The 27,312-nt window shown below is 40.1% G+C and overlaps 1 protein-coding gene across 9 annotated transcripts in view; it reads right to left on the bottom strand.

The window, feature by feature from the left end:
- Positions 1-24,520, bottom strand: part of Mcf2 (MCF.2 cell line derived transforming sequence) — a 102,379-nt gene extending 77,859 nt beyond the window's left edge. For 8 of the 9 annotated variants that reach the window (XM_005404557.1, XM_005404562.1, XM_005404558.1 and 5 more), the window contains exon 1: positions 24,060-24,520. In XM_005404557.1, the coding sequence (XP_005404614.1) occupies positions 24,060-24,306 (247 nt within the window). In that variant the 5' untranslated portion in view covers positions 24,307-24,520. Of the gene's footprint in view, positions 1-23,695; positions 23,732-24,059 lie in introns of those variants that run through there. The other variant, XM_013504458.1, reaches the window with a different exon arrangement.
- Positions 24,521-27,312: the final 2,792 nt, after the last annotated feature.

Raw genomic sequence — 27,312 nt, 5'->3', positions numbered from 1 at the left:
CAGATACTGGGAAGAAACCACTCATTCAAAAATACAGAGAATTTGTTTTTGTTCTTTTACTCATTCTCTTTTTCTTTTCTTTTTTGCTCTTTTTAAAATTTTTCCCCATTCCTCTTTCTTCTTCACTAGTTTACTGGTGTTTGAGGAATTTCCTTTTGTCCTTTTCCTTCTTTATTTTTCTTCTTTATTCCCTAATTTTCCATTTAATTTTTTTCTTATTTTATTATCTATATTATTCTCCTTTTCTCCCTTTTTTCATTTATCTTCAGCTTTTAACTTTTTCCTGTTACCTTTATCTAATTCTATAAATATCCTTCTACTCCTTAATACAATTCTTTGTCTCACTTTTGTCTCCTCCTCATCTTACATTTTTTAATTTATCAAAATTTTCTTCTTGCATTTCCCACACCCAATCCCTAATGATACCTTTAATAAAATAACCATTACACTTTATTAGTTTTTAGATAGTTAATTCTATTACTACTCTTGAATTATTTTCCATCATTAGTGGAGGTATTGTCAACACATTTATTATATATTTGCTATATTTCAACATCTGGATTGTTTTAGTGCTTACACTATAACTGTTCATTTCTTTTGTAGGGTTAAGGGCGGTACATTATTGATTCTTATGGTGTGTCAATATATAATTTGTCCTGGACACCATTGCAGTTGATTTGCTTGATGTTACCCAGATTACATAACTGCTCCTATTAATGGGTTTTCTCTATATGCCACTATCCAGATTACCTTTGTGACATTAACAATACTGTGGTCTATTCCCAGAAAACTAACTATTGGGTCAATTGCATTGCATCTTCCCCTCCCAAATTCACAGAGGTGGTTTGATCTCGAGACAGAGGCAAAAGAATATAGTTTGCCATGCTCACAATACATCACAAAAAAGTAGGCAAACTAAAGAGATCTCCATACTAGCAAAGCCTTTCCACTATAAAGGCCCACAAACGTAAGCACAAATCAAAAAACCAACAAAAAATAAACAGACAGTAGAAACATCAAAGACAAGGCAACAAAATTCCTCAAAAAACTCCTAACTTCCCCAAAGCTGAGCCAGGAAGCATTGAGAGAAATGAAAGCAAAGCCACATAGCTGAATTACTCAAAAGGATAACAAAAGTGATCGAAAATCATATCAATGAAGTGCTTGGTGGGATATAATGTAACTAAACAGGTAAAGAAGATAATGAACAAAATGATCGGGTTAGCCTAGGGAAGATATTAATAAAAAGCTGGTTAAGCAAAATGATTCAAAACATGAATGACTAAGCCAGGCATGGTGCTGCACACCTGTAATCCCAGCAGTCAGGAGGCTGAGGCAGGAAGATCACTGAGAGTTCAAGGCCAGCCTGGGCTACAGAGTAAATTCAAGGCCAGCCTGAACTATATAACAAGACCCTGAAACAAAACCAACAACAATAACAAAAAAATGAATGACCACAGTCCATGAAACAGTTCCAAAAATAAGTCCAGGAGATTAAAAACTATATTAAATTATAGGTAGCAGAAACAACAAAAATGAGGGCAGAGTATCAGAAATGGAAGATACAGTGCTCTTCAAAGACTAATTATTCAGAGATGCCTTAAAAAAACAAGCAAACATGAAAAATAGGTCCAGCAGCTGCTAGATGATGCAAAGATTAAGAATAATTAGTATAAGTAAAAAATCAGATGACAGCACAAATGGCATAAAAAACTGCCTATAGAAATAATTGCAGAAAGCACTCCAAATATAGGAAAAGAAATAAACATATAGATAGACCCCAAATAGCCACGATCAAAAGAGAACCTGTCAATGTCATACTACAGTCAAAAGTCCCAGAAGTCCAACAGAGTCAGCATTTTAAAACTGTTAGAGAAAAGTAACAAATCATTTATAATGGTAAACGCATTAGAATTATAGCCATCTTCTCAACACAAACCTTAAAGGCCAGGAGTAAAGTGTTTCAAGCCCTAAAAGATAACAACTTCCAACCAGATTTATATATCCTACAAATTGTTCCTTCAAACTAGATGGAAAAATAAGGTATTTCTATGACAAAGAACATATCAAGAAATTCATGACCACCAACCCAGCACTCAAAAACATTTTCAGAAATGTCCTAGAAAGAGACAATGAAGTCAGTAATGCATCCCCAAAACCTAATAAAATGGGTTAGCAATTAAACAGAGGAGTTTAACAGCTCACCTAATATGCAGGGTGAGCAGTTAAAACAGAATGGACAAAAAGAAAAAGCAGCAACAGGAAAATAATGCAATGTTAGAGATGTCAATGTCTTTCAGTAATAATTCTCAATGTGAATCATCTCAATTCCCCAATTGAAAGAAACAGATTGGCAGAACATATCAAGAAACAAAACCAATTCAACATGGCTGAGTAGAGGAGATGTTGCAGCAGAGAGGCTCAGAGAAGACTCACTAAAAAAGTGTGTTCCATGAGCAGGGGACCCCTCCCCCCACGCACAAACACCAGATGCAGGCTAGTGAGAGGATACAGAGATGAATGGCATCCTAGCAGATTCAGCTCAGCTCAAGAGCTCACCTCCAGATATTATCAGCTGAGTCATCGTCATGTAGGCACAGACCCTGCCACTGCCTAACGAGCCTGCTTACCCAAATTGTCCACTGAATCATAGACAAGAGCACCTGGCCAGCCTGGAACCAGCTCTGCAGTTCTCTCTGGCAGCTGAGTCACTAGTAGTGAGTCGAAACCAACTAGCACCAGTCTTGCATGTGTGCTGGCCCATACTACAGTCACCCAGATCAGAGGTGCCAGCGCCCGAACACAAGCCAAGTCTGCTCTACATCTACCTTGCATGCCAGTGTGCCACCCTAGTTACTGGAGCATACTGCCATCTGTGGAGAACAAAGGTGGTGACCTATAACCAGAATGCAACTAAGACAAAACAGAGGTTGCGTAGGCAGATGGACATTATGGCGTAGCCATCAAGAAGGAATTACAGCTGCTGCCATGCTGCAGACACCCCCCATAAACACTCACCGAGGGCAAGGAAAACCTCAGCCACACACTGGGCAGAGGGGCAGGGACTGTGGATTTTAATGGGTGCAGCCCAAGGAATCTGTAGACTCCGGTCTAAGAGTAAAGAGCTGAACAGTTGCACACTAGTCACTGCCATCTCTCGCAGACTCCTCAACCAGTGCATGAAAGCAGAACCCTGGACCCATGCCAGAGCACAAGCACGACCACAACTTGGCACTCCCTCAATTGCCATGGAACCTGCCTGCCAATTCCGTCATCATGCTCAGGGAGGAGTGGGGGCAGAGATCCTAGCCCAATAACTGGGATAGTATCACACTGTGCCTGAAAGCCATTGGAATGAAGTCCTGAGACTGGGCTGGCTTCAGTTTTGCAGTGGAAAGGTCAGATGATATTGGTGTGGCTGCATATAATCATGAACAATCAGTGCAAGAAGGGAATGGAATGATCACACAGGCTCTCTGACAAAGTGGTCACGTGCATATCACAAATACATTCTCTGGGAGTATTTGAACTGAGTTCCTGTCTGATATTTTGTTTTGCTTTTGTTTTGTGTGCTTGTTTTTTGTTTTTGTTTCGTTTTATTTCATTTTACTTTTGTTTGCACTGATTTAGTTGATACCTGTGTTCTCTCCTGTATTCATCTCCCTATCTAGTTTCTTCACTTCGAGCTCCTGTGCAATACTATTATCTTATTTCTAATTTCTCCAAGTTTTTAACTTCCTCCTCTCAAGTTTTTAGTTTGCCATATTCTGCTCTACCTCAGTCACTCCTATCTTCTCTTTTATTAACCCTCTGTCCTCCCTATCCTATTCCTTTTGCTCTTCTGTATGCTACATAGCCGTGTCTTCTCATACCTGTTTTCTACATTACAGGGACACAAACTTGTCAACTGGGTTCTGAAAACCACGTAGTTTTCCACAATCCCAAAGTATACCTTCCTCCTCCTTCATATTGTCCTCCCAGAAATACCTTCTTAAAATCGTCAGCACTAACCCTTGAACCCAACTGAAAGTACTCAAGGTGAATCTGACTCCACATCAAATTTCCTCATTTTCACATGTTACTATCTTTGCTACCAAACTCCCAGCTTACTTACTTACACTTTTCTTTTACCAATCCTTCAATCTCTTCCCTCCACTTCTCTGGCCACATCATCGAACAACCACTAATAATAACTGAATATAGGCTGCATAGAGTACTGATAAAAGTTAAAGTATAAATGCAAGGTCTGTCAGATATAAGCAACGTATGATCAGATCTTTAGATGCTGTTATAACCGGAAGTAATTCTTTCCATAAAATTCAGGGACAGGGAGCAAATCCCTCAAATAGCAGAAGTGGTAAATACTATATCTGAACATACAAAGCTAAAAATATATCATGGGAAAGCATTATCTTAACAAAATCTCTTCATATGCATTACAAATTCTCCCCATCCTGCTAGACCTCAGCTCTCTAGCAAAAAGAGGGAAAACTATAAAACAGATCTATGTATACACACGATCATAGCAAAACAAAGCAATAAAGATTCCCAAGGTCTCCCTACTTTTCCAAGGCAGATCAAGGGGCACAAATGGAAATGAAAGCAAATAGCAGGTAACGAAGCTCTATGAACTGTATAAAGAAGTGATGAAGAAACATGGTGAGTTCACAGAGGAGATGATCCAAAAGTTTACGGATTACCACTCAAAATTCCCAATGTGCATTTGGGGGAAAGAAAAAAAAGGAAGAGCTGGAAAAAAGGTTCAAAACACAAATGACAAATTCACTAGATACAGAATCCCAAAGAAGCTATCAAGGAGAAATGGCAGAAATAAAAATTGGTGTAGAATTCATAAATTGCATAAATGATCAATGTGAGAACATAGTGTCTGAAATTGAGAACAAGATGGTAAACCGTGACAAAGTACTCATAGAAACCTCAAAAAACAGAAGAAAACAGAAAAAAATTGCCTAACAGCTACTAAACAACACTAAGAAGATCAAACTAAGGTGAAATAGAATTATAGAAAAACTAGAACAGAGATGTAATAATTAGTTTGCACAGATCATAATAAATATTCCCAAATATGAAAAAAATTCTCAGCATACAAGTAAACAAGGGTTATAGAACATGAATCAATTATGACCAAAAATAAAGCTCTTTAAGACATATCATAATTAAAATGCCAGTTGTCCAACAATCACAACACAGAATTCCAAAAGCAGTCAGAATAAACTATATATATATATAAACCCATATATATATATATATATATATATATATATATATATACATATATATCTCAACCATAAGAATGACAGCAAACTTCTCAACATAAACTTTATAGGTCATATGAGTGAAGTATTTCAAGTACAAAAAAAAATTCCAACCTTGATTAACATATCCAGCAAAACTTTCCTTCAATAACAGAGAGATAAGGATATTTTATGAAAAAGAACAACTCAAACACTTTGTGATTAAGCCACCACCTCAGAAAATACTCAAAATATCCTATACCAAAATGACAAAATGAGGAAAAACACAGATGGAATGGAAACACTGAGAAAATAATGGATAAACAACCACAAAATTGACAGGTAAAAAAAGAAGAGTCTCTAACAGAGAAAGACCACATCGATAGTAATCAACACTTCACAGTAACATTGCTTAATGTTAATGGCCTCAACTCTTCAACTGAAAGACACAGATTGGCAGCCTGGTTCAAAAAACAGAATCCAAAAGCCAGTTGTATTCAAGAAGCTTACCTAATCAAAAAGATATTCGTAGACTAAAAATTAAAGGATAAAAACAATAATAGCACCAGAACTATGAAAACAATTAGAGGGTAGCAATTTTAATCTTAGAGTTCATTATATACTAATTAAAGGAAAAATCCAACAGGAAGAGATAACCCTTTAAGTTTCAGTCTGAAGAAGATGCCCAGAAAACCTTTCAAGACATTGAAAATTTTCTTACAATGGCTCTGCCCTTTATAAATTATGAGCTGGAATCACTACAGTATGAATTCAATGTAATTTTATCTCCTGAACTGAAGGCAGGAAGATTTTATCCTAAGAAATAGATTTTAAAAGCCATACTTATAGTAGTGTGAGAGTCTTATGATGCTTGTAAATGTGTATGCACTGAATAATGGAGTATTTATCTTCATAAAACAACTCTTTATGAATATATAAAGATCAAATAAATACTAACAAAATCATAATGGGGGTCTTAATACTACACTTGTGCAAAAAGATCAGTTAAACAAAAACTCAATAAAGAAATATCAGAACCAAATCACACACTTGGACATAAGAATCTAATAGATATCTAATGAGTATTCTACCTTACTAAAACGGACTATACATTCTTCTGTATAGCACAAGATACTTTCACCAAAATAGATTAAACACTGGTTCACCAAGTCTACGTAAAGAAATACAAAAGTATCAAAATTATCCCTGTTTACTATCACCACACTATGCAATCAAAATAAAAATCAATCACAAAAGAAACCATAGAAAATTTAGAAGCATTTGAAAACTTAACAACACACTCTTGAATACTCAATGGTCACAAAAGAAATTAAACAATTTCTGGAAATTAATGATAAAGGCTATACAATGCAACAGAACCTCAGGGACACTATGAAAGCAGTCCTAAGAAGGAAGTTCCTTCCCATCAGTGTTCAAATGTTCAATGTTCAGTGTTCAAATAAATAACCCAATGGGGATCCTTAAGGTACTAGACAAACAACAATCCAAAACCAAAATGATATTAAGGAGGAAAATCATAGAGTGGAAATAAATGAAATTGAGAATAAAACATACAAAGAACCAATGAATCAAAGAGCTGATTCTTTGAAAGAATAAACAAAATAGATAAACCCTTAGCAAAATTTACTAAGAAAAAGAGAGAAAAGACTCATATCAATGAAATTAGAAATAAAAAAGGGGAAATCAAAACAGACATTGTTGAAATCTAGAAGATGGTCAGTAACTACAATGAAAAACTGTATTCTAAAATTGGAAAATCTTGAAGAAATGGACAGATTCCTAGACTCATACAAGTTACAAAGCTAACCCAAGAAGACAAAAAATGCTGAACACCCCAATAACAAGCAATGAAACTGACACAGTAATAAAAAATCTGCCAATTAAAAAAGTCTAGGACCTGATGAGTTCACTGCTGAACTCTACAAAACCTTTAAGAATGTTAGATTAATATTGCTCCTGAAGCTCTTCAATGAAAATGAAAGGGATAAAGTACTTCCAAATTCATTTATAGAAGTCAGCATCACTCTGATCCTAAAACCAGATAAAGATCCAAACAAAAAAGAAAAGTACAGGTCAATCTTTTTAATGAACTTAAATGCAAAAATCCTCAATAAGATGTTAGCAAATAGAATGCAGCACATTATCAAAAGAGAGTATATCCTGAATAAGTAAGTTTCATCCCAGAGTTTCAAGCAGGTTCAACATATGTAAATTAATAAATGTAATACACATCATAAACAGAAACGAGGACAAAAACCACACGGTCATATCAATAGATGTAAAGAAAAAACTTTTCACAAAATCCAACACCCCTTCATAATAAAAGAACTGAAGGAAATACATATAGAAAGATCATATATCATTTGGTAAGAAGTAATTTACGACAAACCAATGGCCAACATCATACTAAATGTGGAAAGACTAAAAGTATTCTAAAATCAGTAACAAGACAAAGATGCCCACTGTCATTACTTCTACACAAATAGTACTCGAAATATTATCCAGAGCAATTAGGCAAGAAAAATAAAAGAGATACATGTAGAAGGAAAGAACTCAAATTACCACTATTTGCATATGACACGATACTCTATATGGAAGAGCAAAAGAATTCCACCAAAAATCTCTTAGAATTTGTAAGCAATGAAACTGACACAGTAATAAAAAAAATCCTAATTAAGAAAAGTCTAGGACCTGATGAGTTCACAGCCGAACACAAAATTATTCAGCAATGTAGCAGAATACAAAATTAACATATAAAAATCAATAGCATTTGCATTCACCACTAATGAACTTAATGAGAAATAAGTTACAAGAATAATACCAATCGCACTAGCATAAAGAAAAGGTAAATACCTAGGAATTAACTTAACCAAAGAAGTGAAAGATCTCTACAGTGAAAACTATAGTACTCTGAAAAAGGAAACTGAGAAGATCAGAAAATGAAAAGATGTTCCCATCTCCTGGATTGGCAGAACCAATATTGTTAAAATGACCACACTCCCTTATACAGACTCCTATACAGATTCAATACAATCCCAATCAAAATACCAACACCATTTTTCAAAGAACTAGAGAAAACAACCTTAAAATTCCTATGGACCCAAAAGAGAGCCAGAATAGCAAATGCAGTATTAGGCAATAAACACAAAGCAGAAGGTACTATATTACCTGACCTCAACCCGTATTACAAAGAAACAGTGATAAAATGGCATGTTACTGGGGCAAAAACAGACATGTGGATCAACAGAATAGAACAAAGGATACAGAAACATCCACAACACATTGAGCTATATGACTTTTGATACCATTATAGAAATCAGTATAGAGATTTTTCGAAGAACTAGAATTATAAATTTTATATAGTCCAGGTTTTCTCCTTCTAGGTATCTTCCCATAAGAGCTGAAGAGATCATATTACAGGGATACATGTGTACCAATGTTTACAACAGCACAATTCATAATAGCTAAATCCTGGAAGCAGTCTGTATGCCCATTAACAGATGAATGGATAAGGAAAATATCTATACATAATGAAATACTACTTGGCTATTTAAAAACTATAAACTTGAGACACTTGTAGGAAAATGGATACACCTGGAAAATATAAATTTGAGTGAAATAAATCAGACATGCAACCTTAAACACCATATGGTATCTCTTATTTGAGTAAAGCAAAGTACAAACAAAGAACAAAATAGAGGACTGATAGGAGAAAATGAGGGAATAGATTTCATGCAAATGGGAAAAGGTCCAGGAGACTGAGGGCAAGGGGAAAGGGTGAGAAAGAAGATTTAACATATACCACGTACATGTAGCAAATGCCCGCAATGAATGTAATCATTATACATTACAAATATGACCTAAGAAGAAGAAGAATAAAAAAAAGTGAGGGGCTGGGGATTTAGCTCAGCGGCAAAGCGCCTGCCTGGCAAGCACAAGGTCATGAGTTCGGTTCCCGGTACCGGAGGAAAAAAAAAAAAAAAAGTGAAAATGGTGGAAGGGAATTTAGAGAAGGAAGGGAAGTGTGTAGAAAGATAAAGGAGATTTTTTAAAAAGCTGTGTCATGTACATGTACTTATTCCCCAAGATGAATAAAAACTTTATATATTGAAACTGTACTAATAAAATAAAAAGGAAAATAGAAAATGAACAAAAGAATGAAAACCTAATGATATGTCATACAAGAGAAATACATTTAATTCAAAAAAATTCACAGATTCAAACTCAAAGGAAGAAAAACAATATTCCATTAAATGGAAACTCAGAAAAAAAGGAGTAGCTTTCCTAATTTCAGACAAAGTGGATTTCTAGCCAAAACTGATCAGAAGAGACAAAGAATAGCATTACATATTGGTTAAGGGAACAATTCAATAGGAAAAGATAGCAATTATAAATACATATCTATCAAACACTAGTGCACCCAACTTCATAAAAGACATACTGTTATACATTTAAAAAAATAGAAAAACACCACACAATTATAATGGGAAACCTCAATACCCCACTGTCACAAATAGAAAAACTAGACAAAAAAAAAATCAACAAAAAAAAAGAGTTGAACCAAACCTTAAGACAAATTGACTTGATAGATAGGTAGAGAGTGTTCCACCAAGAAACAAAGAATACAAATTCTCAGCAGCACGTGGGGCTTATTGCAAAATAGGCCACAAAATTAGAAAGAACTGAAATTATAAATTGTATATTATCAGATCATAGTGCAAATGAACTAGAAATCAAAGGCAAAGGAAACCATAGAAAGTATGCAAATGTATGGAAACTAAAAATACTCTCTTGAATTATCAATGGATCACAGAAGAAATAAAGGAAGAAATTAGTTCGTAGAATCAAACAATAAGGTTAGTACCTCACACCAGAATCTGTGGGATAAAATGAAAGCAGTTCTAAGACAGGGGTTTTCAGCTGTGAACACCCACATCAAAAAAATAGAGCAAGTCCAAATAACCTAATCATGTACCTCAAGGTCCTAGAAAAATAAGATAATCCAAATCCAAAGCTAGTACAAGGAAAACAGTTATAAAGATCAGAGCATAAATTAATGAAATTAAGACTATAAGAAAACAAACAATCAATGAATCAAAGAGGTGGTTTATTGAAAGAATAAACAGAACAGACAAACCTCTAAGCAATCCTACAAAAAAAGGAAAAGAAACGATACAAATCAACACAATCAGGGCAAAAATCACAACAGACTGCTGAAATCCACAACATCATTAGTAAATACTTTGAGAACTTGTACCCTAATAAGATGGAAAATTCAGAAGAAATGGATCAATTCTAAGATATATGTGAACTACCACAACTTAACAAGAATATATAAAACCTCTGAGTAATCTAATACTAGGTAATGAAACTGAAGTAGTAATAAAAAAATACCAACTAAGAAAAGCCCAGGTCCTGATGGATTTACTGCTGAATTCTAAAATAATTTTAGAGAAGATCTAACACCTGTGGTCCTCAAACTATTTCATAAAATCTAAATGGAAGGAGTACTCCAAAGTCATTCTTGGAAGCTATGATTACCCTAATTCCAAATCCAGAAAAGGACCCAACCAAAAAAGAAAATTGCAGATGACACAATCCTCTACAGACAATAACCAAAAAATTCTCCTAAAAGACTCCCTAGAATTAATAACCAAATTTAGTAGGAATCAGGATACCAAGTCAACACACAAAAATCAATAGTGTTCCTGTACAACAATAATAAACTTAACTGAGAAAGAAATTAGGAAAACAATACCTTTTACAATAGCATCAAGAAAAATTAAATACTTAGGAATTAACCTAACCAAGGAAGTGAAAGTTCTGTACAATGAGAACTACAGTACTCTGAAATACGAGACTGAAGAAGACACCAGAAAATGGAAAGAAATCCCCTGTTCCTGGAGACAGAACCAGTATAGTTAAAATGGACATACTTCCAAAATGGAGATACAGTTTTAAAACAATCTCAATGAAAATACCAATAACAGTCCTCATATACCTACACAAAACTATGCTATACTTCATATGCAACTAGAAGTGACCTAGAATAGCAAAAGCAATCTTGTACAACAAGGGGAAGGCAGGAGGCATTAGTATCCTGGACTTCAATTATACTACAAAGCCATAATGATAAAAACAGTATGGTATTGCCCCCCCCCCCCGCAAAAAAGACATGTGAATGAATAGAACAGAACAGAGGCTGCAGAAACAACTCCAGGCACATCTAGCTACTTCAACTTTGACAAGGGGTCCAAACACTTATGCTGGAAGAAAGATAGCCTCTTTAACAAATGGTGCTGGGAAAAATGGCTACACACATGTAGAAGATTGGACTTAATCCCTTATCTCTCACCATGTACTAAACTAAAATCAAAATGAACAAAGATCTAAATATTAAAACAGAAAAACATAACCTGCTGGTAGATAAAATAGGTAAAAATCTCAAAGATATAGACAAAGGCAAGGCCTTTTTAAACATAATCCCAAAAGCACAAAAAATAATATTAAGAATCAACAAATTGGGTCATATAAATTGAAAAGCTTCTGCATTACAAAGCAAAAAACTAACAGAATAAAGAGACAGTCTATAGAATAAGAAAAAAGTCTGCCAGCTATTCCTTGGAAAGGGAACTAATATACAAAATATATAGAGCTCAATAATATTAGCCTTCCTAAAACAAATGACCCAATCACAAAATGGGCAACTGAAATAAACAAACTTCTCAGAAGAATTACAAGGGCCAATAAATACATGAAAAAACATTCATCATCACTGGCCATTAGAGTAACGCAAATTAAAACAACACTGAGATTACATCTTAACTCTAGAGAGAACTAGAAATCAAATAATAAATTTTGGTGAGGCTGCAGGGGAGAAAAAACCCTTTACTTGTTGATGAGAATGTAAACTAGTATACCACTGTGGAAATTAGTATGGCAATTCCTCAAAAACCTAAAAATAGAAATTCCACTTGACTCAGCTATTCCCCTTCTTGGCTTCTTCCCAAAAGAGTTAAAATCATCATATTACAATGATTGGTGCGTACCCATACTTATAGCAGCACAATTTATAATAGCTAAATCTTTGAAATGGCGTATATCCATCAACATATGAATGGATAAAAAAATGGCAAGTATACACAATGGAGTACTACTCTGCCATAAAGAAAGATAAACTTACCATAAAGAAAGGAAGTCATAGGTAAATGGATATACCTTGTGACCATAATGGTAAGTAAAATAAATTAGACCCACAAGCTTAAATATCACATGGTTTCTCTTATAAGCAAAGCCCAAAATATAAAGAACAAAACAAAAGATAGATTATAGGAAGTAGGGAGAACTTTTTCAAAAGGTGAAGAACAAGGAATGGAAGGATTGAGCAGGGAAGAGAAGGAAGGGGAATGAAAAGAAAGATTAAAAAACAAAAAATGGAAATAGAGCATTTGCAAATGGGAAGGGGACCAAGAGTGGGAAGGAACAGGGAGGGATGGGAAAGCGAAGGGACAGAAATGAATTAAAATGTGTTATCTGCATGTACCAACTCCTCATGATAAATGCGGTCATTATGTACTAGAAATATATCCTAATAAAAATAAATTTAAAAAGTTTTTTCAAAAAAAGTATACACCCTATATGTCCAATTTTTGGCTATACTTAAAGGCAGATTTCCCCTGGACTTTGCAGTTATATAACATATTAGTCCTACATTACTGCTTAAAGTATATTAATTAGATATCTGCAAGTTGTAAAAATAGTTACCTCAAACAATACAGATAAAATCTAGCAAAATTGAGAAAATATTTTCATACATCTAACTCTAAATTCTCATATTCTTATTTATTCCATCTTATATAAGCATTAATATATTTTATCTGATTCCCTAAGTTCTTTTAACTTGATAAACATATGGAACTTTTATTACCAAACCGATGCAATGTAGAATACATACGTTCAATACATAGGGTCACTATGATGCATGAGAATACTATGTTTAGTATTCATTTTTAAACACTGAATTTTATTTTCTAAATCTAAAATTATGATTCAAAGCAACAAAAAAAGATGAAAGCGAAATGAATAAAAGAGAGGACCAAAAAAAAATATTGCATGAAAAAAAGTGAGCTATAACTGGTGGGTAGGAAGTGATAGTGAGAAGACCTCCACCTATAAGCTTGGTGTCCCAGACTGCTGCTCCCTGACTATGTCTCTCTGTGGAAACCTTTTCCTGTAGTCCCCTTCAGATTTGTAGAGATTGCCAACTTTTCCATGTGAAGTAGGAGGCATTGCCTTTGGCTTGGGAACCCAACCAACAATTGTTGCCTAAAGAACTCATTACTCAGAAACCCAAATCATGCAGGTTAATTTTGAGAGGGCCTGAATCATTCTACAAAAACTACATGTGGAAGCCAGGCATGGTGATGTTGGATAATCCCAGGATTATGAGGCAGAAAAGTAAGGCAAATTTGAGCCCAACCTGGGCAACTTAGTGACTTAAGGAGATCCTGTCTCAATCAATCAGTCAATCAATCAATTTTTTAAAAAGGTTGGGGTTCCACTTCAGTGCAAAGAACCTGAATTCAATTCAATCTAAAGAAATGCAAAAAGAAAACCACGAGAGATTATGTGCTATATGTAAAAATAGAGATAAATACACTGCGGAGCTAGTTCAAGACCATCGGTCTAGACACTGCAACCTATTTTTCTAAAAGAGATCATCTGTCACAGGAATAGCGTCACACACTTGATTGACAAATAGTCTGGTCCAGCCTGAAAAGTTCTGTACAGATTTCTGGTCAGTGTGGTATCTAAGTAGGTGCCTCTCATTCTTTCTGTTACCCTTCCCTGATCCTACATAGACTTGCCTGTCTGCCTAAAGGTGAGGCATGAATGCTAAAGCAATTGAGTCAGTGATGATATTTTTTTTTGTTTTGATTTTTGTTTTTGTTTTTCCTTGGAAGAACACTGGTTAATAGTCTCTTGCCTATTAAGCTTATAGCAGACTTTCTAGAACAATTCTCACAACTCGAAGGCATTGTTATACTGTGATCCTTCTAAATTCTAAATTCTTGACAAACTAAAGATGAGCAGCTATCCAACACGAGCACTGATGGGCAGAATGGCCAAATGCCTTAAACATAAATACTGCCCAGTTGGAGAACCCCAATTTGTACAATTCTAAAACTGAGATTTAAATAATCCCTATATTGGTCTATACATTTAAGGCAAATGCAAATCCTACCAAAATCCTCCTGGCTTTTCACACAGAAACTGACATGCTAATCCTAAAATTCATATGGATATGCAAGCGCACCAAAAGGGCCAAAGTAATCTTGAGAAAGAACAATGTTGAAAAATACACACTTCTTGAGTTCAAAATTTTGAACAAAGCTACAGTAATCAAGATAGATATAACAGTGGACTGAAAACAGATCAGTGGAATAGAATTGAGAATCAACAAATAAACCTGGATATCTAAAGTCAATCAGTTTTCAGCCAGGATGCCAAGATATTTCAATGGGGAAATATTCTTTTCAACAAATACTGCTGGGATACGTGGATACACACATGCAAAAGAATAAATTTGGACACCTATGTTATACCCATACACAAAAATCAACTCAAAATGCATTGAAGATGTAAGCGCAGGAGCTAAAACTGTAGAACTCTTCAAGGAAAACATTTGTAATTCTCTGTGACATTGGCTTAGGCAATGGTTCTTATATTAGACACCAAAAACATAACTGACAAAAGAAAAAGATAGTACATTTCACTCCATCAAAGTTAAAAACATTTGTGCTTCAAAGGAACTATCAAGTAAGTAAAAATGTAACCTGAGGAATGGGAGCAAATATTTGCAAATCAAACATTTGATAAGGATCTCTCAAATTCAGATGCACAAGTCAGCAGTAAAAAGGGGAACAGTCCAACTTGAAGGTGGTCACAAAAATCTGCATAGACATGCAAAGAAGATGTACACATGCTCACGATGCACATGAAAAGGTGCTCAGCATCACTAGTCATTGGGGAAATGCAAATACAAACCACAGTGAAAAACCATTTCACATCCACTAGGATGACTAGAATCAAAAGACAGAGATTAAGTAGAGGGAAGGATGTGGACACAATGGAATCCTCATACATTGCTGATGGGCTTGTAAAATGGTGCAGGTGCTTTGGAAAAGAGTGTGGGTGTCCCCCCAAACTCAATATACAGTTGACCCATGACCCAGTAATTTCCACTCCTAGATACATACCAAAGAAAAATGAAAACGCATGTCCACCTGTGTAAGAATGCTCATAACAACATCTAAGACAGCCAAAGGTGAAAACTACCCAAATGTCCATCAACTTGAGTGGATAATTAAAATGTAGTATATCTATATAATGCAAAAATATTCAGTTATAAACGAATAGTATATTGACACCTACTATAACATGGATGAATCTTGAAAATGCTATGCTTAGTGAAAGAAGCCATTCAAAAGAGATCATGTATTTATGAACCTATTTATTTGAATATGTACAGCAGAATATGTACAGCAATAGATACAGAAAATTGTATTAGTGGCTTCCTGGAGCTAGAGGGAAAGGGGTGTTGGGAAAATGAGGGGAGAGATTACTAAGGGATATAGGGTTTCTTTATGGGGTGACAGACATATTCTAAACCTAGACAGTTGTGTGGTTACAAAATTCAATAATACTAAACATCACCGAATTGCATATTTCAATACATTAACTTCTCTTAATTATCTCAATAAAAGCTGTTTTAAAAATAAGCTCAGCCACAAATAGATTGGGATTCTATTCCTTCCTGCTACCCTTTTCTAGGCATGGTTGTTATTCCTTTTTCAGACGGACGCAAAAATAATTGACCTGGAAGCTGGGTATGGTGGTAGCACACACCTGTAATCCCAGTACTCTGGGAGACTAACGTGGTAGGATTGCAAGTTTCAGCCCAGCTCAGGCAATTTACTACTTAGTGAGATTCTGTCTCAAAATAAAACTTAAAAATAAAAAGGACTTGGGATGTAGTTCAGTGCAAAAGGTCAGGATTCCACCCCTAGCACTGCTAAAAACATATTTTTTTTTTAATCTGGAAAGAGTGCAAATGTATCTCCAGATATACCCTGGCTCATCATTTTCCAGGGACAGAATACACACACCTAAATTCCAAGCACTGCTAAAACAAGTTCTTTCCCAGCATCTGCCCAGTTAACTGCCTAGTTAATTTATATGTCTGGCGGTGGTGGGAACTGAACCCAGGGCCTCCTGCATGCTAAGCACATGTTCTACCACTGAGCTATACCCTCAGCCCTACAGTTAAATTCATGACAGAAGTTGTGGTGTCACTAATTAATCCTTGAAAAAAGTCAGACAAGACAATCTACCTTTAAGAGTAAATTGCACTATATTAAAATACTATTATATTCACTGTCTGGGGTACCTTGGAAAGATAAAATTCAACTACTTTACAAGTCCCAAAGTTGACTCTGAATGTAAAATTGTCCTTCTGACCAATTTGTCACCAGCCTTTGGTTTTTCCATCAAAATAGTTTTTTTTTTTAAGAAAATTATACCATTTATTAAAAATTACAAAGGTAATTGAAAATCTTCTCAATTGGAAAGCAGTAAGTGGCTCCTTAATATCCCTGCTGAAGAAAGAATCAGATAGGACAGGATTCATCTGCAGCAGGGATTTAAACAAAAAATGACTAAGCTACAGACTTTTTTTGTACCTACAAAGAACTAGATAGCACTGAAGTTGCAGAACTTCCTGTTTGGAGAGCTTTAAACACAGACCCTGTCAGCATGGATTAACTTGGTTCCAGACCATGAGCAACTGAGCACGACCTGTCACCCTATCTGACAGCACAAACATTTGAACAACAAACCGCAGAAAGAATTTGCCATTTTACATCTACGCTGTGCTTTCCTCCCTCCCCAAGTACGTGCTGCCCCGGGGAAGCGCCACAGATCAAGCCCAAGTCTTCCTGACGTGGAGGTACAAAAAACTGTCTCTTCTGAGTGATCTCCCTCTCGCTATTTAAAGCCCATTTATCCAGGCTTTAAATACCATCTATAAGGCCGATGACTCGCAAATGTAGATGCCCAGCCCACAGCCTGTCCTTCCTTGGAGACCAGGCTACCTACTTGACAGCCCCACATGGATATTAATAGGGACCTCGAAGTTAACAGGCCCTTCATCAAATTTCTGGTATGTATGATTTTCCCTCCTCCTGCAGGATCTCAATTCTCCACTAGTGGACATTTCTGCCAACGTCTTACTCGGCCCAAAAATCTTAGCATCACCCTTGACTCCTTCCTTTCTTTTCTACCTCATCTCCAAACAGTTTAGCTGTATCTTCAATCTATCCAACATGTGGCGTGTACATCATCTGCACTGTTACCTCTGTGGTTCCAGCTGCTGTCTTCAAACCTAACAGCCCGCTCACTGGCCGCAGGGCCTCTCTCAGTATCCTCTGTAGCCTGTTCTGCTCGCAGCAGCAGCCAGGGGCAGCCCGTGGACACAGAAGTTACTTTTTCACGCTAAACCTTCCCACAGCTCCTCAGCTGCCTCAGGTTAGGAGGCTAAGTCTTTACCAAGTCCGGTAGGATCCACCCCTGTGGCATCCATTGCTTTACCAAGTACACAGGTGCAAGCGCATGCGCATGCGCTCACAGAAGAAAGCACATGCGCGCGCGGGCGCGCCTACACATGAATACTCAATATGCGTCAGCCACATGGCCCCTTCTCAGTGGTTGAACTCGACAGTTGTCTTGTCTCAGCCCCATCTGTCTGCCACACTGCCCTCCAGCCCACTGAAGGCTCCCTTCCTTTTCTCCTTCAGGTTTTTGCTAACGTCACCTTCCTGGTCCTGAAAGCAACAAGAAGGCATTCGGAGTCTATTTCCCACACATATAAAGCAAGGAGAAAAACTGGATGGGAAAATAAATGAGGAATTGCTGTGGCGGTGGCCTCTTGTCAGGAGCTGTCTCTGAAAGAGATGTGCATGCAACAGAGAGTGACCCTGGCTTTGTGCACTATCGGGCACAAGGCCTAGGTCTGCATGGGGTTGGCATCTGCTTTTGCGCTGGGACATGGAGGGACAGGTTATTTATTGAGCTGTGCAAGGGTGGTTAGCTTGAGAAGATGCCAACCAGGGACAAGGACATTTGCTTTCAATCCTGGGGCATCTTCTAAGAATGCAGTGTTTCCTTGTGCAGAGTGCTTATAGATGTGCCAGAGAAAGGCAATGGGAAATGTAGCTAATAATTCTGATCACGCTTGTTGGTGTGTTTTATGAGGAAGTAAAGTATTACAATCTTGCATGCTGTAATATTTCTGTATTATGCAAATTTTACTAATAATTTATTTCACAGCATCAATCCTCCAGAACACAGACAGTAACTGGCAAGGAAAAGGAAGAACATTTATGCAATCAGAATAGATATCACAGAGTCCCTGTGATAGCTAAAGTTCATACGCATAAAAATAGATGTCTCACAAGCACTCCTCGCAGTCTATTTACTCCTGTTCTTCGACAGTTTTAACCAGTGTGGTTATCTCACTCCAGAACTCCTAACACACAGGCCAGAGCAATGGAAGGCAGTAAAGCTGGTTGGCAGAAACATTCAGATAAATAGCAGCAAGAAATGACAGCTAACAGAGATGGGATGGTGTGGAAAGATGAGCAAAAACAGGCATTACAAAGTAAAAAGATTAGCAGAACAATCTGCACCCACTTGGCCCATTTACTGTGAGGACACACAGCTGTCAACTGCAGCCCCTGATGCAACGCTGCACACAGCACATTAAAACAACAACTGCTACTGTAAGGACAACCTTGAGTCCCCAAGGAAGGACGCAGCTCTTTCCAGGTTCGGGAATTAGGAAGGTAAATCATGTTTTTTTAAAGGTTTCCATCCTAAAGGCAGATTTTGAGAGATTAAAAAAATCAGGAACTGAAAGTGCTGAATCTCCACCAGGCATGGTGGTGTGCACCTGTAATCCCAGCACTCTGGGAGGCTGAGGCAGTAGGATTACAAGTTTTAACACAGCCTGGGCAATGTAATGTAGTGACACAGCTAGACCCTGTCCCCAAATTTAAAAACAAAAATAAAAATGGCTGGGGATATAGCTTGGTACGAAGACCCTGGGTTCAAACCGCAGTATCGACCCCCCCTCCCGAAAGTGCTGAACCTCAGATAGCCACAAAAATCAGTTATGTGCAATACTAGGCATAATGTGGCCTGATAAAAAACTCATCATCATCACAACACATTTCTATATCATCCTGGAATTTACATTGAATAAGTAAATATGGATGTGATTTACGCAGCCCCTCAAGCTAAAATCTGATGGAAGAAAATTTGCAGTGAACAGTTAAGTAGTCACAACTACTTAACTAATGAGTTGTCCCAGGGTAAGTTAGATCAATACAGCTTGCATTCTTCCGTGAGGAATGCAAAACATTCCTTTCTTTTTTTCTTTTCTCATCATCAAGGAAGGCAACACGTAAAAGGAAAAAAAAATAACTTTATTCAAGGGCAAGTTCAAAAGGTAATTTTACAATAAGTCTGTGGCTATTCCTGGACTGGACTTGTGTTTTCAAGACAGTCCATAGGTAAGTAGATTTAAGGAAAGACCCTCAGTGCTAGGAGGTGTTTAGTGGACTCTACAGATGACAGCAACAAAAAAGATTTACAAAAATGAAAAAAAAAAAAAAGATTCCCTTCTTTTTCCTATTTCCTAACTACAGCTCTGTTGGCCAGCTCCATGGGAATGCTCCACAGCACCCACATACTCACAAGGGAACTGGGGCTGGGAGTGTAGCTCAGTGGCAGGGCACATGCTTAGCACATGGGAAGCCCTGCCAATCCAATGAAACAACCGAACCCCAAGCTTGCCCGCCACTCACTGTGTTAACCCTAACCCCATCCCTCCCTACCGAGTCACCCTAACCAGCAGCCTGGCATCAGCCTAGTCTTCTCCCTGCCCCTCAAGTGTCATGACCAGTCCACAAGTCAAATCGGTTCCAGGCTCTAAGGCCTCTTCCCATGGCCCCATCACATGAATTCCTACTGCATAGCTTCACCACTACGCTCAGCTTACTTCACCTGCTTTCTAACTAGTCACCCTACACTCTACTTGCATGTGTGGAGGCTCCACACACTCAGCCTGCACACACTGCAATGTCTACAGGAGCACCAGAGTGAGCCCCACAACAAGCACAGAGTCTCACTGAGGCAGGAAAGTAGGCTGTGTGTTATGGTTTGTGTCTGGATGTCCCCCTAAAACCTCATGCAGTCATGGGGCGGGCTTCTAGAGTTTGTGATTGATTCATGGTCCAATGCTGGGATTATGGGTGTGAGTGCTATACCCACTCTGGGGCAAGTAGCCTGCATGCAATGTAAGGGAGGGAAAGAGGCTTGCTCTCTGCTCCTCCCTTTTGCTCTTGTTGCTTTTGCTCTTTTCTGCCGCCATGAACTGTTGCCCTCTGCCATGTGCCACTCTGCCTTGGAGCCCGCCGAGTATGGACTGAAACCTCCACAAACTGAGCTGAAAAACCTTTCCTTCCTTAATTTTGGGTGTTGGGTATTTTGTCCCAGCAAGGAGAGAAAAGTAACCAAGACAGTGTGGCTAAAACTGAATGGGAAAGTAGGTGTGATCTATTAATCCCAGGACACAAGCGCAGAACTGTTCTCAAAGCCCTACATGTGGACTTCTCAGGAGAACTTGAGCACGTTTTTGATAGGATGACAAGCTGATGCCGGGTGGGAAATATAAAAGGACAGTCGCCACTAAGCATTTGCTATCATGTCTCTTCAGGATAGCTCACCTGATGCTATAGGGTGCATTTTTTTCTCGCTTTTTTCCTACTTTTACTTGGCCCAAACTGTGACCAGCACTCCAAAATCCCAGTAACACCACCACCATGCACAGCTACTGTCAAGCACCTCAGCAAGGGCATCACTCATAGCATAGTCTGTAGAGATGAAGCAGTGCACAACCCATGCATCCGTACAAAACAGCCTTGTTCTGTTCTGGGGCTCACAACACTCCAGTGGCTTCCCACTCCTCTGGAAATGAAATAAAACTCTTTAGGATGTCTTACAAGCCTCTGTCTGATGTCACCCCATCTCCTCAAATTTCTGTCCTGTACTTTCCACACGTTCTACTCCAATCATTTTATACCTTGTTTTTTGCATTGCTGGGGACGGAACCCATGGCCTTGTGCATGCTAGTCCAGGGCTTTACCACCAAGCTACATCCCTAGCCCTTTATTGGGGTGGGGAGCGGTGGCAGGGTGTAGCTTTGTGCCCAGGCTGGTCTCGGAACTCCTGAGCTAAAGTAAGTTTCCTGCCTCAGCCTTTTGAGTAGCTAGACTACAGGCCTGTGCTGTAGCACCTGGCTCCCATCATTTTTAAACAACTACAATTCCCTAAGCCTACTGTGCTTTCTGCTGTCTGCTTGCCTTCACCCATCTTATTTCCTTTGCCTGGAGTACCCTTCTCCCCACCTCCCCCTACCACGCTCTGTGCCCACCACTTGTCCCCCTGGAAATCTGTCTCCGTTGCTATCTCTATGACGTCTTCCCCTCTCCCTCAGCAAAGCCAATCATTTCCTCTTCAGGCTGTGCCCAACAGATCCTGCACAGGTGTACGCAACTTACTAATTACACTGTGTATAATTCCTGATAACCAGCAGTCTGTAACTAGTTGTTATTGAGGTGATCTTCCGGAAAGGTCCTCAACAAGCTTTGTAAACACAATTTTAAAAATATGAAGATTTTTAATATATGAAACTCTTTTCACATTTAAAGTTAGAATACAAGCTGGGTGTGGTAGCATGCACCTTCTGTTCCAGCTCCTTGGGAGTCTGAGGCAGGAGGATCACTCGAGCCCAAGAGTTAAGAGACTAGCCTGGGGGTGGGCAGAGCAAGACACAGTCTCAAAAAACCAGCAGAAAATCATGTTACGGTACTGTGATGTGTGCTCTTACACAACCTCTCCTAGGGCATGCTGCTGAGAGGCAGATGTTACTGCTGAAAACACTGAAAGACATGAAAGTACTGGCAGCTCCTATAACACGGCAACTGGTGTCATTTAGGTGCTGTGACACACTGCAGTGCCACAGCAATACGGGCTGCCGACATGCAGGAACCTTCAAAGCTCTAGGAACACGAAGCAGCACACAGGTCTGGAAATAAGAGAAATCACTGGCAGGGGGCTGGGGATTTAGCTCAGCGGCAAAGCGCCTGTCTGGCAAGCACAAGGTCGTGAGTTCGGCTCCTGGCACTGGAGAAAAACCAAAAAAAAGAAAACCAAAAAAAAAGAGAAATCACTGGCAGTGGAAATGTCGAATTCTATTTCATTTTCGTGATTAAGCATTCATTCCTCCTGTGAAGATTTGTTTTGATTCTCTGGCAGATGCAGAAGGTAAATGAGAACAAGACAAAGTAGTTTCCACAGCACTGCACAGACAGTTTCTGGGAAGTTCTTTGCCTAGCCTTCCAAAAGCCTCTTAAATTGCTCTTCAGATCCGAAAGAGTTTGTGCTCCAGCGCCACACTTCCCCTGACGACTTACTATTACATATACAAAATACCACTGACCACCTCAGAACAGATCAGGGCAGACCAAAAAGTGCTGCGAAGGTGTTTACAGCCCTGAACTCTTTCCTGTGCTTTAACTGAAGAGGTCTGTCCCTCCTCTTCATTCACAGAGGGGCTCGCATAAGGAGGAACATTCGCAAACTGTGTGAGCTACTTGATTGGGGAAGAAAACCACCAAGCCTATTTTTTTGAAAACGCACACTACATCGCTAAGGTAACCCTTAGTCAGCGGAACACAACCCCCCACTGGGGAGCGCAGGAGGACACGTCCACCCTGTAGCTCCTCCAGGAGACAACGCCCCATCACAGAGGTCCCTTCCACACCTCTCCCAAAGCTGGGCAGCCCTGGCTGCTGGGTGTATCTGGCCAAGTTACATCAAGAAAGCACAGCCCCAACCAAACCGCGGGACTGGCAGGAAAGGCTTCGTGAGCGTTAGCTTCGGTTCTGTTTGTCCTTCAGGTCAAAGAGGCTTCTTCACCGACCAAGCTACAAAGATGCCAGGTAAAAAGCCCAAATCCTTGACAGCTGCTCTTTCTCTCCAACTCCTCTGACTGCAGTCCCGCCCATGGCTTTGAGAAACAGAGTGCCTTTCTGGCCTGGTTTCCACCGCCCGCCCCCCCACCCCCCGGGCGTGTTATTTAAAAGAAAGAAAAGGTAGGAAGGGAGGGAGGACGGGAGCGGGTAAGGCCAGCCACCTCGCCTCCCTAGCCTCAGGGACTATTCCAAGGCACGTGCACGCTCTGGGCGGCTGGGTTTGGTGTGCGGGAAGCGGAGCTGGGAGATACCGTCCATGCCCACCTCTCCCGTGACGCACTGAAGCAGGTGAGAAGGGAAGAGAGACTCGAAGGAACCGACCCCGGAGCCGGCCTCACATCGCCTTCCGAGCTTCTTCGCGGTCGGCTGGCCGCTGCCGAGTGGCAGCGGAACGCGGGCTGCACGGCGCCCGCAGCGCGGCCCGCGGCCAGAGCAGGAGCAGGAGGAGGGCGGCGAGCGCGCAGCGCCGGGAGCGCCACTGCAGTGGGGCAGCGCGCGCGCGCCGGGCGTGCGGGGAAGGACGCCGCGCGCTCTCCGGGGCCGGCTGGGGAGGGAGCCGCCCGAGGAGCGCAGGTAAAGCGCGGCAGGAGCCTGAGTGCCGGGAACTGCGGGGAAGGACGGGACTCACGTGCAACGAAGACCGCCTGCAGCAGGCAGAGGTAGCTCTTCCCGTACTTCTCCGCGATCCTCGCGCGCTGAAGGGCCATGGTCATGTCCACCTGCAGAGGGATCGCCTGCACGACGGGCACGAAAGTGTAGCCGTCCCGGTTGAGCCGGAGGCCTGGGGTCTGTGGCGCGGAGGCGGTGGCTCGGGGCAAGTGCCTGGCCCCCAGAATGGGCGAGTCCAGGTAGCGCCGGGACCGTGCAGCCGCCATCCTCCCGTGGGAGCCCCAAGCCAGGGCGCCCAGTGTGGTGCCGGAGCTTTGCCTGAGCGCAAAGGGCGCTGCGGGATTGGAGCCGCCCCGCCGTGCCCCAGAGGCCGAGGTGCCAGAGGGCAAGGCGCGCCTGCCTCCCGGGAACTTGCTCGGAGTTTGGGGGACCGGCCGGGCGCTCCGGCCGCGGCGGCATTTAAGGCCACTAGTTCCTGGCGCAGGCCCACGCCCCCGGTTAGCTTCACGGAGGCGGAGACTAGGAGGGAGGTGCGGGGGAGAGACGCCCATTGTAGGGGACGGGAAGGCCGGGCTGGAGCCGCGCACGTGGTGGGAGGAGACGCCGCCTCGCACTCCCGTGGCAACTCCTGAAAGTCTCAGCGGCTCCTTGGCATCTCTGCTGGTATTGCCTGGCAGGGCTTCTCGGTGCCCTGCCCGAGGGGTGAGGGTACAGTGCAGAAGCACGCACGTGGCCCTGTCAGGGGTGCTGTAGAGTCTGAAAGCACTGGTGCTGAAGCCGGAACCCCGCCCCCACCAAGGAGCCTGCTAACTCCCCATCTTCCCTCTTAGAGATCCCAGGTCTCAGCCCCTCAGATCCCGGATTCCCAGGCGCTGAGGTCGTGGCTTCTCTTACAGCCCGGAAGTCTGGAAGTCTTGATGCGCTTTAGAGAGAGCCGAAGAAAACGAAAAAGTAAGAGGAGGCCACCCCTTAAAGAAGCCAAGTAGTAAATGATAGAAACCAGAGCGCTTTCCTCGCCCTGTGTCCAGAGCCCTTAGGGATTGGACCAAGGAGCTCCACAGTGCCTGCAAGGGCAGAAGCTTGCACAACCAACTGCAGCCTTGCCCAAGAAGCTGTAGTGTCCGCATAAAAACCAAACCGTATAAGTCTGTAATAGGGTCAGTACTCTAAGATTCACCCAATTTTACTCAAATGCTTGAAGTCCTCAGGAATTACAAGCCCACTCTTTAATCCTTATCTTTTTCAAAGTTGTCTGGCAGGAGAGCAGACTGATGTCATATGGGCCAATCACTGCAAGGAGATCTTTTAAACAATCCATGGAGACTCACCCATTTATACACTAGGGGAGTTGGGGCAGGCTAGTACAAAAGGCAGAGTGAAAGGGAAGGAAAACGTGCACCCTTGTGCACAGGTGCCACCCTGCACACTTCTTCAGCTGCTTTAGGTGGCCTGGGTTAAGTCAACAGGCAGAACTTATGCAGGACCCGCTCGTGTATGTGCAGAGGAGAAAGAAGCAGCCCCTTGTCATTCCCCACTACTGTGGATAGGGTGACACTTAAGAATTTTACTAATGTCACCATTGTTGTGAAATATGTAAAAAGTAAATAAGGTACAAATCAGTGGCTCAGCATAAAATAGACGAAGATACAGAAAGATATTTTTACAATCTTGGAATGGGAAAGACATCTTTAAGGTTAAAAAAAAGTATGAGATTGATGTACATGTGGAAAGACGCCCTGCTATATTGCCAAGTGAAAAAAAGGTGCTAAACAATACTTATAGTTGGGTCTTACTTATTAACTACTGTACATACATATTCATAGAAGATGGGCAGAAGACACACTCCTAGCAGTGACAATATCCAGAGCATGAAATTGGACAGCACTTGGTTACAGGGGAATTTGCAAGATTTTGTCTTAACAGGCAATTAATTATGCTACATTTTTGTAAGGAGCAATTATTTTTGTAGCTCTTTTTTTTTTTCCCAAAAAAAGGTAATAAACAGAAAAATAGGTGTAGAAAGCGAATCCCTAGTTAAAAATATTTTTCCAAATATGACACTAATATAAACATCAAAATGGAAAAGATCAATAAAGTGAACATAAATTTAAAACTCCTAAATTGGTGTCTTCAGAAGCTCAAAGGTTAGAAGAGGGACACCTCCCTGCCCCGAGGTACTATTCATACATAATAAGGAATTAATGAATGGCAAGGGCCTGTTAAGCCATCAGTCCAGTTAACCAAGAAATAAGGGCCTTGCATAGCTCAGTGCATACCCTTCTACGCTTTGTAATGTATTTGCAATATGCCTGTGTTGCATGACAAAACTGAAGAAAAATTATTCAAAAGTTGGAAAAAAGTGAAGATAACTGAAGGTCCTTTAAAGTCTCATTTGGACCCTTGTCTAACATATATTCACAAGGATTCCATAAGTCTTTAGGAAAATGTAACTTTATTCAATGTAACTATTTAAAATCTCTTATTAATCAGTGCCTAAATGGTGAAAACTCACTGATACCTTAGTTTGAGAAAGGTTGAAAAGCTGAACATAATTTTACTCAATAGAAATGCAAACTATTTCTGTCCAGTAGGAAAGATAGCATGGACGATTGTAGTTTTGTTGCCATGTATGACATTCACCCACTTTTATATCTCACTTATCAGCTTTATTGCAACATTCCTTTCCCAGCAGACTAAATATCTGTCTCAACATATCTTCAATAAATATGTTTTTGGATAATTGGAACTGGTTGTGCTATCTTTCCCCAGAGAGTTAAGTAAGTCTTTTATAATTGTGCGCTGCAAACGAGTACACAAATGTTTTTAAAAATAACATTTTGAACGGGCTCTAGTGTCCCATGCCTGTAATCCCAGCTACAGGGAAGGCTAAGGCAGGAGAATCACAAATTCAAGACCAGCCTGGGTTAATTTAGCCACTTAATGAGCCCCTGTCTCAAAATTAAAAATTTAAAGAAAAGAAATGAGAACTGTTTGGATGGATGCTTACTCAGCTCTCCAAGCTGACTGGCAGCCTTACAAATATACCCCATGTTATAGCTACTCTTTGCAGTTCAACAATCTCTAGAGACTCTGGCTTGCAACCTTGTGATCCTCGCCAGTTCCCTTCACATGATTTTGTATTCAGACTGTCCTTCCACCTAGCCTCTTCAGTTTCAAGTGTGTCTGGAAGGAGAACCTTCGCTCCTGTGGCCATATAACTGAAATTACTACAAACCAACACAAGCCCTCATCATGTTTTTGGCTACATTATG

Source organism: Chinchilla lanigera, unplaced genomic scaffold (genome assembly GCF_000276665.1).
Source record: "Chinchilla lanigera isolate Chin_1 unplaced genomic scaffold, ChiLan1.0 scaffold00088, whole genome shotgun sequence".
Classification (NCBI taxonomy): Eukaryota; Metazoa; Chordata; class Mammalia; order Rodentia; family Chinchillidae; genus Chinchilla; species Chinchilla lanigera.
The sequence above is the reverse complement of the archived record's forward strand: the minus strand, read 5'-3'. Positions and strand labels throughout refer to the sequence as shown.